The sequence below is a fragment of the Scyliorhinus torazame genome, chromosome 14, assembly GCF_047496885.1.
Source record: "Scyliorhinus torazame isolate Kashiwa2021f chromosome 14, sScyTor2.1, whole genome shotgun sequence".
Classification (NCBI taxonomy): Eukaryota; Metazoa; Chordata; class Chondrichthyes; order Carcharhiniformes; family Scyliorhinidae; genus Scyliorhinus; species Scyliorhinus torazame.
Genome location: NC_092720.1, coordinates 90,685,365 through 90,699,908, shown reverse-complemented (window position 1 = coordinate 90,699,908; position 14,544 = coordinate 90,685,365). Strand labels below are relative to the sequence as shown.

At 39.3% G+C, this 14,544-nt stretch overlaps 1 protein-coding gene across 3 annotated transcripts in view; it reads left to right on the top strand.

Annotated features, from left to right (window-relative positions):
• Positions 1-14,544, top strand: part of smc4 (structural maintenance of chromosomes 4) — an 89,609-nt gene that overhangs the window by 30,653 nt on the left and 44,412 nt on the right. For all 3 annotated transcript variants that reach the window (XM_072474467.1, XM_072474466.1, XM_072474468.1), the window contains exons 6-14: positions 1,492-1,656; positions 2,070-2,197; positions 2,535-2,675; positions 5,928-6,078; positions 9,819-9,983; positions 10,528-10,761; positions 11,580-11,765; positions 11,879-12,040; positions 12,148-12,373. In XM_072474467.1, the coding sequence (XP_072330568.1) occupies positions 1,492-1,656; positions 2,070-2,197; positions 2,535-2,675; positions 5,928-6,078; positions 9,819-9,983; positions 10,528-10,761; positions 11,580-11,765; positions 11,879-12,040; positions 12,148-12,373 (1,558 nt within the window). The remainder of the gene's footprint in view (positions 1-1,491; positions 1,657-2,069; positions 2,198-2,534; positions 2,676-5,927; positions 6,079-9,818; positions 9,984-10,527; positions 10,762-11,579; positions 11,766-11,878; positions 12,041-12,147; positions 12,374-14,544) is intronic.

Sequence of the window (14,544 nt, the reverse complement as noted above, 5' to 3'; positions counted from 1 at the left end):
AGAAGGGGGTAGTGTCAATGGTTTACAAAGCTATTTTGGAAGAGGAGAAGACACCACTGGAAGGGATCAAAGCAAAGTGGGAGGAAGAGTTGGGAGAGGTTCTGGTGTGAGGTGCTCCGGAGAGTGAATGCCTCCACCTCGTGCGCGAGGTTGGGGCTGATACAGCTGAAGGTGGTATACAGAGCACACCTCACGAGGGCGAGGATGAGCTGATTCTTTGAGGGACTGGAAGATGTGTAAACGTTGCAGGGGGGGACCCACTAATCACGTTCATATGTTCTGGTCCTGTCCAAAGCTAGAGGATTACTGGAAGGAGGATTTCCGGGTAATTTCTAAAGTGGTGCACGTGAAACTGGACCCGGGCCCTCGGGTGGCCATTTTTGGGGTGTCGGACCAGCCAGGGTTGGAAACGGGTGTGGAGGCAGATGTTGTAGCCTTCACCTCGTTGATCGCCCAAAGGCGGATCCTGATGGGTTGGAGATCAACCTCTGCATCCTGTGCCCTAGCGTGGCGGGGGGACCTGTTGGAATTCTTGACTCTTGAGAAGGTTAAGTTTGAACTGGGGGGAGGGATGGAGGGGGTCTACAATTCATGGGCATTATTCATTATGCACTTTCAAGAACTGGATAACATCAAACATTAGTTGGGGGGGGGGGGGGGGTGTTAATGGTGACTATGGGTGATTCTTGATTCCTTTTTGTCATTTGTTTATGTGAACATGCAGGCTAATGTTTGGTGGGAGAATGGGATTGTTATTTATATGGGGATTGACATATTTGTTACTGATTATTGTTTATTGTTGGTGGGTGTAAATTTGGGAGAAAATGTGAAAAAGGAGAATGAAAAATATTTTTTTTAAAACAGGTGGCCAGTCTGTAGTGCCACTCTTTTGCCTCGGTAGAAAATTGAAAAGTACCCTAATTGCTTCTGTAATTTTTTCGTGATGATTCTGGTAACCGTTTCAATGTCTATCCCCAAGAGTTATTTTCCAAATTGCCTTTTCCCTTTAAGCTAGTGAAAGTTGATTTGTTTCAACTCATTTAGACATGCTTTTATGTGAAATTTCTTTCTGTGCAGAGTAAAGAAGTCTAATTCCAAAACATGACCTAATGAGTGTTTTTGTGCTACTCTGTTCCACCAATTTACGTAGATCTTATTGATTACAAAAAGTGAATATGCTGTTATTTTATGGCCATAATCTCAAATATGATTAGATATTTGGAGAGTAGACTGTAGTAGCTTTATTTCAGTTCTGAATCTTTTGAATATAAATCCAAATTAAATTAATGGTTTTATTTTTGTACAAGGACCCATTTATCTTCACATTGCTCACTGAGGGACATATACGTGTAATTTATTTCCATTCAATGTTAAAAGCAGCAGTTCCCCAAGTATATATGGTACCTCTTAAAATTGTATTTATTCTTTGCAAACACGAATGAATGTTACAAATCAATAATACCACTTCCTACATATTTGGTCTATCTTCAGGGTGAAGTGGAGCAAATTGCCATGATGAAGCCAAAAGGCCAAAATGAGCACAGTGAGGGTATGCTGGAATATTTAGAAGACATAATTGGATCAGGACGATTGAAAGAACCAATACAGGTCCTCTGTCGCAGAGTTGAGATTTTGAATGAACAGAGAGGAGAAAAGGTAAATTTGAAACTGTTCTAAGTAAATCATCAAATGTAAAATTCCTAAATGTAAAGTCAACTGTTACCACTATTATGTTAACTAGTGCTAACCAGATACTTCTCAAGATTTTATAGTACTGATGAGTTTTTGTTTGCTCTTCAACAATAGTTGGAAACTTCCAGATATTTGGTTCGCCGGTATAAAGTGGAGTATTAAGCATACCAGTTTATCGTTGGATAATTTATGCATGTGCTTTTGTAATTTTCATGAAGCATAGGTACATTTATAAAATTAACTTCAAGAACCTTAGAGAAACTTTTGGATTGGTTCAAAGATGAAACGTACAGTGGTGTGCATTCATAAACAATTTGTACAGTAGTGATTTGAATTTCATTGTGAAAATTACAAAATTGTTAAACTTTCTCTTTTAGCTTAATAGGGTTAAGATGGTTGAAAAAGAAAAGGATGCATTGGAAGGAGAAAAAAATCATGCAATTGAGTTTCTTACATTGGAAAATGAGGTTGTGAAGAAAAAGAATTGTGTCTTACAATATTACATGTATGTTGAATTTTAACTTGCAAAGTACTGTATTAATTTTATTGTTCAATATGTTAGCTTATTCACATTTTAAAACAATTTAATAGAACCTAATTACTGACTGAGTGAAATACTTACTTATAATTAGTGATATTGTTAGTTCCCACAGTACTAATAAGCACATGCAATGTATTTCATAAAAATGGAGAGCTGTTATTGGTTCTTACAAAACATGTCATTTTCCCAATCAAATTGTAATTCTGCTCTAAAATTGTACAACAGCAATTGGGGAAAACTCAGATTTTTGAGCTCAAACTAGACTCTGCTTTAAATTTTTATCTCACCCTTCCCTCATCAGTCATGATGTGCAGAAAAGGATAGCCGATATGGGGGCACAGAAACAAAAAATCCATGAAGATACGCAAGATACCCGTGACAAAACTGTCAAACTTGTGGATGACATAAAAGTCAAAAATAATGCTTTGAAACATCTTGAAAAGTAAGGCATATGCTTATTTAGAAATACAGAATGGCCATTAATTTGAAATAACTGTTTCTCTGACCACAGATGCTGTCAAACATAATGGGTATTTGCACAATTTTTTATTTATATTTCTTATTCTTTTCATCCATGCTATTTTGTTGATTTTAAGATGTTGGTATCTCGTTTTATATTTCTGTGGAACAGAATCATTTAATGTGTTGATATGTCACTGACATTCGATCCTTTTTGGGTTGAATGTACACAATTTTTTGGCTTTGGTCACCGTAACCGGTTTGTTACCCAATTATTTTTAAACTAATCATTCCGTATCCTAAAATAAAAATTATGGATTTTTAAAAAACATTTTATTTTTAAGCCCTTTTACTTTCAGGGAAAAAATGACTCCACTAACTTCCCCCAAACGTAAATAGAGGGAATTAGCTATTTTACTGGACATTATTTTGATATTCCAAGCTGACTGCATCCTCCCTACAACGTCACTTCATCCCTCACAGACCTTCAAACTTCAATGTCAAACCCTCTCATTTCTCTCTCCTAATCTTAGCTTTACTTGCATAACGTAATTATGTCATTCATTTCTACATTTTGGCTGTAGACCCAACAGAGTTTCTATCTCTTACTGTTCATCTTTATTACAAACCAGACCATCTCTTCCTGTAATCCCTCGCCACTCAAATCACCCTACCTCAGGGGAAGCCATGGTGTGCTTTGGTAAGAAGGGCCACACACTGAACTACAGTGATTAGAGTGGGGAAGATGAAAGTAAATATGGACAGGGAAGGGAGGCTTCAGTAAGAAACATGATCCATGAGCCAATTTTGTCAAAACCAGAAAAACAGTTCAATCCCTTACAATAAGGTCACCGATGCCAAGAGCGGTGTTTACAAGTGAATGGACCTTCTGAGAGGGAATATTGAAAGGGGTGATGATCAGCTGGCAGAGTCCAACGGGTCACTGTTGGGTGGCTTAGCAGGATTTGAAGAATATTGGTGAGTTTAATCCCAAGTGGTGTGCTGTGGGTAAGTTGATGAGACATGTGATATATAATGTTAGTGTTGCTTCTGCTACAGATCTTTGACCACTAAGCCAAACTTCTTCTAAAACTCCCCACTTCAAAATCTTTCTGTCTCCTATTTCTCCTTGTGTCCTCTAATTTTTATCCTAGAGCCACTTTGTGCTCTCACGACCCATTGCCACTTTACTGTTGACCACCAACATCGTTTCCTGTCTTCTGATTGAAAATATTTTTAAATGGTTCCCTCTTAGCTCTGTTCTTACGATTCAAAAACCCTAACCCTATCTCTTCGCCCGCTTCAACCGTTACAACTCCACAAAAATCCATTGACCCTTGCTGTCCTTGCAAAGCAATAACCCATCTCACATCAACCTTTCTTTCCTTGAGCCCTTAGAACATGCTGTCTTCCTCCAAATTATTACCTATTTTCCATTGCCTTCATGTCAGGCCCTAATGAAAGATACACAGCGTAATTCTCCATTAGCCGACGCCGAAATTTGGAAAGGCGATTGGGTGGAGAATCGGTTCCAATGCTGAAATTGCGGCAAGTGTCGATTTGCCAAATCGCAATGCTCCAATGGAACGCATGTACAGTAGACACCGTTTGTATATCATTCGCGGACATGGCCCGGTATTCTCGGGGTCTCCACGATTCTCCGCCTCTGATGGGCCGAGTTCCCGAAGGCGTGGTTCACTTGAGCTTTTAAAAATCGTGAAACCGGCTTGGTGGGGGGCTGCTGGGGGGGGGGGGATACGGAAGGCTCCAACATCGCCATAGTTTGCTGACAGTTGTGCCGCTGGCCGGGGGCTTCTGCCAGGGCGGGGGGGAATAGTGTGGGGTGGCCAGGAGGTGAGGGCGGGGTGGACGGGCAGAGAATACCATTACCACAGCCGGCAAGGCAGCCATGCAACTGCGCACACTGCTAGCAGCCCACTTTAAACTTAGTGCTCGGGTTGTATAGGTGTGTCCCCCCCCCCCCCCCCCCCCCCCCTTCCCAGGGCACTCCCTGGGTGCCCACTGGCCCTAGCTGACGCATCAGCTATATGGGCACGTCCAGCGCAACCAGTGCCATCTTGTTAGCTGGGACGAGTGTGTGTCGGGATTGTAATGTATGTGCGTCTGCAGCTTGTCAGCCTCCCGCGTGTCAATCACTGGCCCAGCAAATCCTGCACCGTTTTTCATTAGAATCGATTGTGTTCCACGCGGCACCGGTGCTAGCCCCTCAACGGTAGTGGAATAGGTCCAGGTGTGGCGCCGGTCTTTCTGTCGTAAAAGTCCAAGGATTCTGCGTCTGCGTTGGCATCTCAGAAACAGAGAATCCCGCCCACAGTATCTACTTTGACAAATATGTATTATCCCTGTGTGGTTTCTGTGGTCTTCGATGTAGTTGGCCATCCTCCAATGCCTCGCCCTCTTCGGTTCAGTAGAAACAATCTCATTGGTTCCACCCAATCATAGCTCGACAATCTCCAAAAATGGCTTCTCTTTTTGCTGCCACACCGTATCCTCTTGGAGCCTCGCTCCTTTTCTACATGTTGTTTTTAGACAGCATTATCCAAAGGCACAGGGTCAGATTCAACATGCATGCTGACAATCCTCAGCTCTATCTCCCCTCCACTAGCCTTATATTATCAGACTGTTTGACTGACATACAGTCCTGGACGGCGATAATTTCTTCCAGTAAATAAAACCACTTGAGGCCCAGAGCAATCTCCAAAGTCCTGACTACTTTAACCTTCCTACTGCTGGAACTTTCATCCATGCTTCTGTCACACTTCATCAACTTCAATACTTGCAAACAATTTATCCTGCCCCATCCATAAACTTCAGTTCAACCAAAATTCTGCAGTCCTATTCTGCACTGCCCCACTCTCTTAACATCCTTGTGTTTGCTGACCTACATTAGTTCCTGGTCCCTCAAAGTCTCAACTTAAAAATTCTGGAAGGGGTCCTTCTATAAATTGCTTTCCGTTGACCTGGAAATTTAGTTTAGCTATGATGCCCTTGTATTAGAATAACATTTTAACTTGCAGACTGAAAATTCAGGATTGGGTATCTGACAATTGTGAACCTACTCCCACTATCAGAATTGGAGTGAGAAGTGAAAGAAAGGAGTGATGGAAAAACTGTTGCTATTCTGATTATTGTTCGGATGAATATAGCCTATATCTATTTATAAGTTATTAATAACAGTGGTTGTATACATGTCTATAATGGTAGTATTTTATAGAAAACTAGGGAAAATTACAAAGTTCATTGAAGAGAAGAAGGAAACGTTTGCACAGTTTGACTTGCAAGATGTCAAAGTCCGAGAAAAACTGAAACATTCAAAGAGTAAAGAGAAGAAACTACAAAAGCAACTACAAAAGGATATGGAGAAGGTAAAGCTTTGTTCATTTGAACATACAAATATTTACGGCAGAGGTGCACAGGTTGTTTAAGAAAAGCAGTCATTTTCATGTGACAGATAACTGATTTTGTCAGCTTAGTAATTAGAGTGAAATATTGGAGCTCACTTGGCATATCTACCTAATCCTTTCCCTATGGAAAATGTCAGATTTGCACCAGAAGATTGGCATATACATGAGTAATTCTACTTCTGTTTGTGATTTTACCATTACTTTCTCAGGCTGTTTTAAGTATTAATCTAATAATCCATTTGCGGTTGTTGCAAGTGTAATTTCCTTGTGGCTGAAACATTTAAATTAGATGTTAATGCTCCCCCTTTTTACATGTACCATTGATTTGCTTCTAAAGAGCTTCTAAACCCATCTGGAAAACCTGGATGTGCATGAGTGAATTTCCCATGGGAAGAGTCATAATCCTATTGTAAAATACCATTTTGTTGTATGTCACATCTACTCATCCAGTACCAAGTTGAAACATCGATAAACATGAGGTATTATTTTTGGAAGATAGTTTAGGATGTCATCTATTATTTGAAAAATGAGAACCTTAATGGGGTTGAGCTCAAAGGAATCTGGGAATACAAATCACTCAAAGTTACAACACCGATCATAAAAGCAAATCGGACACTAGGAATTATTTTTAGAGGAGGAGAATTGAAACGTGCTCAGTTTGGGACTACAGTGCGCAGTTCTGGTATGAAATGGATATAAAGGCATTGGAGGTGGTGCAAAAAGGGTTACAAGGATGGCACCAGAGCTGAGGTTTCCCTAATAAGAAACGGATGAACTGCTTGGATCTCTTTTCCTCTTGAAAACAGAAGTCTTCATAATAATGAATGATTTTGATAGGGTAGACACATAACCAACTCAAGACTGCAGGGAAAAAAAGCAAATTACTGTGGGTGCTGGAATCTGAAACCATCTGAGCTTTGACAAAGGGTCATCTGGTCTCGAAACGTTAGCTCTTTTCTCTCCTTACAGATGCTGCCAGACTTGCTGAGATTTTCCAGCATTTTCTCTTGGTTTCAAGGCTGCAGATCGCCTAGAGGAGTATAGAAAGTACAGGGATCGAATTTAAAAAAAGAAATAAGAAAATCAAAGGGAGGGCATGAAAAATTAGTAGCAAACAAGATTAAGGAAAGCCCAAAGATGTTCTACCGTTGTATAAAGAGCAAAAGGATAATTGAGAAAAAAGTGGGATCTATCAGAAATGAAGAAGGGAACTTGAAAATGCAAAGGATGTGGGAAGAGTTTTAAACATTTTTTAAATCTCCATATTCACAAAGGAATGGGTTGATGCAGATATAATAATCCAAGAGGAGAAGTGTGACATATTGGATAAAATAATCATAACTGGAGAGAGAGTTGGAATCCGTGAAAGTGGATAAGTCGCCAGGGCCGGATGGACTGTTTCCTAGGAGGTCAGGGAGAAAATAGCGGATGCTATGAGGATTATTTTCAAATTTTCACGATACACAGTGGAGGTACCAGAGGACTGGAGGAATGAAAATGTGGTTCTGTTGTTGAAAAAGGATTCAACGGAGAAGCCAAACAATTATAGACCAGTTCGCTGGTGAGCAAATTGTTTGAATCAATCCTGAGAGATCAGATAAACTGACACTTAGAAAAACTTGGGATAGTCAGCATGACTTTGTTATGGGAAGGTCATGCCCTACAAATTTGATTGAACTCTTTGAGAAAGTAACCAGAAGGATCGATGAGGGTAGTGTAGTGGATGCTGTCTACATGGATTTTAGTACGGCATTTGACAAAGTCCCACATGGCAGACTGGTCAAAAAAGTAAACATCCGTGAAATACATGGTAATGTGGCAAATCAGATCCAGAGTTGGCATAGGAACAGGAAACAAAGAGTCATGGTTGATGGGTGCCCTTGCGACTGGAAAGCTATTCCAAGTGGTGTTCCGCAAGGCTCGGTATTGGAACCCCTGCTGTTTGTTTTATATATTAACAATATGGATTTGAAAGTGGAGGGCACAATTGGGAAATTTGCAGATAGCAAGAATTGGTCGTGTAGAGGACAGCTGTAAGCTCCAAAATGATATAGATGGGTTGTTGGAGTTGACAGGAAAGTGGCAGATGGAGTTCAACTCTGATAAGTGTGAGGTAATGCGTTTAGGGAGGTCAAACAGTAAAAGGGAATACACAATAAATGGAGATATACTGAGAGGGACAGATGAAGTGAGAGTTCTTGGCTTGCAAGTGCACCAGCCCCTAAAAGAAGCAGTACAGGTAGATAAGGTTGTAAAGAAGGCATATAGAATGCTCTCCTTCATTGGCAAAGGTATATAATACAAAAGTAGGGATATAATGATGGAACTGTATAAGACACTGGTGAGGTCACAACTGGAGTGTTGTGTGCAGTTCTGGTCATCACATTACAGGAAGGGTGTAATTGCTCTGGAGAGAGCGCAGAGAGGATTTGCTAGAATGTTGTCAGGGCTGGAAAATTGTAGCTACGAGGAGAGATTGGCGAGGTTGGGGTTGATTTCCTTGGAACACATGAGGCTGAGGGGTGACAAAATTAAGGTATACAAAATTGTGAGGGGTAGAGATAGAGTAGACAGGAGGGGAACCTGTTTCCCTTGGTAGAGATTTTTTTTTTAAACGGTCATAGATTCAAGCTAAGTGACAGAAGAATAGGAGGAAACATGAAGAAAAACTTTATTTACGCAGAGGGTGTCTGGAATTTGTTGCGGAGGCATTTGAGAAGTACCTGGATCTACACCGTGGCATCTGCAGGGCTATGGGCTGTGTTCAGGAAGATGGGAGTAGAAAGGGCAACTAGGTATCTTTGGTTTGGCATGGACAAGATGGACCAAATAGCCCCCTTCTTTGCTGCGTCATTTCTATGGTTCTTCACAGAGTGGAGTGTTGGGAAACAGCCCAATGATATGATAGACACCAAAAAATTAGATGGGGAATTCAGAAGAAACTTCTTCACACATAGGTGGTGAAAATGCAGAACTCAACTACGGAGAATGTTTGAGGCACGTTGGAAAGATAAGCACATCAGGGAGAAGTAAATAGAGGGTTATGCTGTCAGTGTTAGATGAGAGGAGGCTTGAATGGAGCATAAATGCCAGCATGGACTGTGGACTAAATAGCTTGTTTCTGTGTTGTATAATCAATTTCCCAGTGGAAAGCTTGTTTTGAGTATCGGGCAAATAGTCTGCTTTGACAAAGAGTCATCCAGACTCAACATTAACTCCCTTTTCTCTCCATAGATGCTGTCAGACCTGCTGAGACTGTCCAGTATTTTCTGTTTTTGTTTCAGATTCCAGCATCCGCAGTTATTTGCTTTTACATACTTAAGGCAGTCTGCTGGACTTGAAAAGTGAAGCAAATGCAAGAAAATTAATGCTGCTATTTCACCCACTTGATTGATGTAGTATCTTTTCCCAATTTTTTTGACTCCGAAAAGGTATCCGTTCTTTCCACAGGTCTCTGTTTTCTTTCAAACATTCACCTTCCATCCCTTCAAAATTCCCTTTTGTAATATCTGGCAAATGCATTTCAGACTTTACCATGTAAATGCTCGAATTCTGTACATAATTATGCAACCATTTGTACTTTATGTATCATTTTACAGTAAAGTATTTGGATTAATAATCGGTGCTATGATGCCTAGCTTGTGATTGTGGATATTTATGAAATAAATTTTGTTTCCATCTGTTTTGAATTTTGTTTTTAGCTAGAGGAATTGAAGAATGTACCTGGTGGTAGTGAGAAGATCATCAGAGAAGCAACTGCTAAAAAAGAACAGCTTGAACAGAATAAAATGAAGGAGGAAGAGAAGCTAAAGAAAGTGATGGACAGTCTCAAACAAGAGACCATGGGATTGCAAGAAGACAAAGAGGTTAGGTATAATTTTAGCTACTTTACATAAGAGGATAGGAATGTGCAAATAAAATGTCATATTTAGGGGTAGAAAAATGAATTTAACTAATAATTAACAACTTTCTCCTTTTGACACTTAAACAGTAGTAAATAATGTTATTTTAGAGATTTTTTTTGCCAATGATATTTGGCCATGGCATAGAAATACATATAAAGTAACGGTAAAGTCGTAGTCCCGGATGACAATAGGCTGCTTTCCCCTTCTGAGAGGGAGAGCTGACTGGTGGTGCTTAAACCTGAGTATCACCACACCTCAGGCGAGGGGCAAGGTTGAGAAGACAGGCCTTCGCGAATAACCTCCGCCGGTACGGGAAATACATATAGGACCCCATTGAAAGACAAGACAGAATATGCATAAGCAAAATAATATTCAGCCAAACAAAGGTATCTTTCAAATCTATGTTGAAATTAAACTGGGAACAAATTTCAAAAGTTAACTTGTATAACTGACATGACCCATATATTAATATTAATGTTTTCTTTGTGATGTTTTTTCCTCATAGGTGAAAGAGAAGGAGCTCATGGAGTTGAGTAAAGCTGTAAATGAGACTAGATCAAAGATGGACGTTGCTCAGTCAGAACTAGATATCTACCTCAGTCGCCACAAAACTGCTTTGAGCCAACTCAATCAGGCTAAAGAAGCCCTCTCTACTAATATTAGTACACTTAAAGAAAGAAAAGCAACAATTAAAGAACTGGAAAACAAAATACCACAGAGTGAACAAGAACTACAAAAGGTGAGATAAGTGAGTTTGTGTGCATTATGATTGCATGTCATTTTTTTAAACCAATATTAAAAACTTTGTACTAAGTATTGATTACTGGCATGGACTGAAGTTTGCATCGAATCAGTACACAATCTTGTTAATGAAAACACCCAGCATATGATTTTTAAATGATTGCAGTTGTGTATTAGGGGACACTGTATAGGGGGAATTTATTTACTTGTTTTATTTACACCACAGGAGGAACAAATTTCCAAACTGCGCCATATGGGGCCCCTCGTTGCAATTTAACTCAATGCTGACAACTTATTCCTGTTTACACTTAGTTACTGGTTTGTTTTAATTTTGTGGGCCGAGATGATCAGAGTACTATTTTTAGCACTTATGCTTTTTGTTGGGTGAAGTCTAAATTATAATGTAGTCCACCTGTAAATATTCAGTTAACCCTCTCGAGGTTTATCCAAATATCCCTGTTCCTGTGTCTTAAAATCTGTAATAACCAAAACAAGTTCAGTGAAAAGGATTTGTTTGTCATTTTTAATGGTATTTTGTAAAATTATGACTAATTTTATTCCTACATTTGACCACTTGTTTTATCTGTCGGTAATTTCAGTTTAATAGTATGATAGAATTAAATTAAATTTTCTTTTGATTCGTTCTATCCTAGAATTTTTCTCCACAGCACTTGAAGTTAAAAGTTACAAATGTTTGGCGCGGTGAGAGGAATTTCATTTGGTCTATCAGCTATTTAACTGCTGAACTTTTAGAATAGTACTTTGCTGAATTAAAATTTTAACAAATAAGTGTGAATTACTTTGTATCCTTTCTAGGATGAAAAGGAACTTGAAAAAATAATCCAATCTGAAGCTCTGACCCGGAATAGTGTTTATGAACTGCGACAAAAGGTTGAAGAAGCAAAGAGCTCCCTAACAGTAAATCATAGTCGCGGTAGAGTTTTGGAGGCAGTAATGCAACAAAAGAACACTGGTAAAATTCCTGGAATTTATGGAAGACTGGTAAGGAGATGTGCTTACAGAAGTAACAAATCTTTTTCTTTACTTTGTCTTTTGGGATTGACTTGTTTGCGATTTTCTTTTTTTTTTAATGTTGAATGCTTGTATTCTTTTAGGGTGACTTGGGTGCTATTGATGAAAAGTATGATGTTGCCATCTCCTCCAGTTGTGGTGCCCTGGATAACATTGTTGTAGACACAATTGATGCTGCTCAAGAGTGTGTTAAATTCCTGAAGAAACAAAATATTGGAGTAGCAACTTTTATTTGCTTAGATAAGGTAACTGAGTCAAGCCTGAATTACAATCCTGAATTTATATTGCTTATTTTAACAATTTAACTTTGTGATTGTTGTAGCATCATTTTTTTTCATAAATTGATCTTCAGATGAAAGTTTGGGAGAAAGGCATTGGCAAGATCCAAACTCCAGAAAAGGTTCCCCGCCTATTTGATATGGTCAGAATAAAGAATGAGGCTATACGTCCTGCATTTTACTTTGCACTTCGTGACACACTTGTTGCTAAGGATCTAGAACAGGCAACTCGTGTGGCATTCCAGAAGGACAAGCGCTGGCGAGTGGTAACAATGCAAGGGCAGATAATAGAGCAGTCAGGTATGGAAAATGTTGGATTTGCAAAATGTAGTGTAATTTGTTCTGTAATTCAATCAAAGGTTGTACAAACTAATGAATTAGGTCTACATTTCTGATCCACACCTTGAAACTTAACCATTTCAATTGTCCTTTTGTCCGGCCTATTAATTTAAGCAAGGATTGGAGATTGTCCTTGATACGTTATCTGAAATGTCTATTCAAAAGTCTAAATGGTCTTCAGTATAATGGTAATGATTTTTTTTGAAATTTCAATGTTATCCAAGAACATCTGGTTAGCTGTCTGCTGCATTTCAAGTGATAAAAGTACTTAAAACGACAATAAGACAATTGCTATTGGTGAGAAATTTACAAACTCAGATAATTTGCATAGTTCCTAGTCGACTCAGATAATTTGCATAGTTCCTAGTCGACATAAGTAATTAACCCCAGACTGTTTAGTTTATGCAGTTCAGATTTCATGACCTATTCGAGAAAGCATAGCTTTAACTAACCTAGCTGCACCTTGGCATATAACACTTTTATTTTGCTGCAAGATAAATCTTCCACAGAGCTGGATTGTTAATATTTAAATTTATATACCATGTATTGGCAATGCAGACAATAGCATACCTGGGCTGGATTATTATGGAAAGGGTGAACACAGGTTTCCCGTATCCTCATAAGATGCACATATGTTCTTAGCCCAGGAAAAAGCTACTGTATACAAATGCTCAGCTAAACAGAGCAAGTAGCCTAGCTCCAGAGGTGAGGAATGTCGCTAAAGGACTTACACAGAAAAAGAGGTTGGAGATTCTCTTAGCCCCATTTTAAAATAGACACTGCACTGAGCATGGCCTCAATCAGGAGGCACGTTGACATTATTTGGGGGAACATTTGGTGCATGTCAGGCCTCCATCCGTAATCTCATATTTTATGAAGATCCGTACAAGTCGTAGGTCAGCAACAGATCTCTGGAATGTTGTGGAGCCAAGAAGCGCTTCTGCTTCTCCAGGTTGCACATCAATAGTTTAAAAATAAAATAATTGTCCTTACGAAGGTGGCCTGCTTCACTCCGGGCATTCCAGTTTCTTTGAGGGGCACCAAAGCAGGCATTGGGCCAATCATTAGCATGTACATATTTAAAATGCCTGTTTTAGGTGATCACTTGAATGCCTGAGAAATGAATGCATTCTTGCTTGACCCCCATTTGAAATGGGGAATAAGATGGAAGTGTCCCAACCATCATTACATCATGGAATTACTTGACCGTTTCAATTAATTGGTCTCGACACCCATATTTAGAGGTAATTTTTTGCTGAAATCTTTTCTACTGGTTCTTGACCCAAGAAAGGCATTAACAAAGAACTAACTATATTACGGCTCCACGTTTTCTGCACAGATTTTGTCAATTATGCTTCTTCCCTTTCCAACCAGCATTGACTGGTAAGATTTATTTCAGTAATGTGTTAAATGATGCAGCTTAAGCATCACTCTGTAAGGATCTTTCAACAAATAAAGACAAAGAGATTCCCTGGTGATCGTCACAGACGTATGTCCCTTGAGAGGTGGACAGTGAAAGCATCTTTGAACTCTTGGGATCTTTTCTGAGTGCCACATAAACTGAAATAGTTATTTGAGGCACTTGGCTACTTAGTCACTCCTGGATTTTTGGTTATAAACTGAGAAGGCACCAGATTTGGCACTTCCAGTCTCTAGTATGGTAGTTTCTTGCAACTTTGTGGCATAATTAAGGAAACTGATAACATCACTGGGAGCTGATTTCTTATTTGGAAGGCATTGGATATAGTTAGCCCATCTTCAAGATCTAAATTTTGTATGCGAGGTGTGACTGACTGCATGGGTATTCATGGCAACGTTGGAACCACTTGGGTGTTGGCCATTTGAGTGTTTTAACCATGTAGAAATGTCTGTCACTGTTTAGCATAGGACTACAATGTTTATTCACGTCTTACTTCAGTTGAAGATATAAATGCTGTTTTTTATTTTGCCTATTGGTTTAAAAAGGCAGGAGAATGCATTAATGAAAAATGCTGCCTATGAGGTCAATGATTGCGCGTGTATTAACCTATTGGGATCAGAAATGCCAGTATCTTGCAAACTACTAAAATGCATTCCCAAGCTTCTGAGACAGACAAACCTGATAATAACATGAAGATTTCAAATTCAAAAGG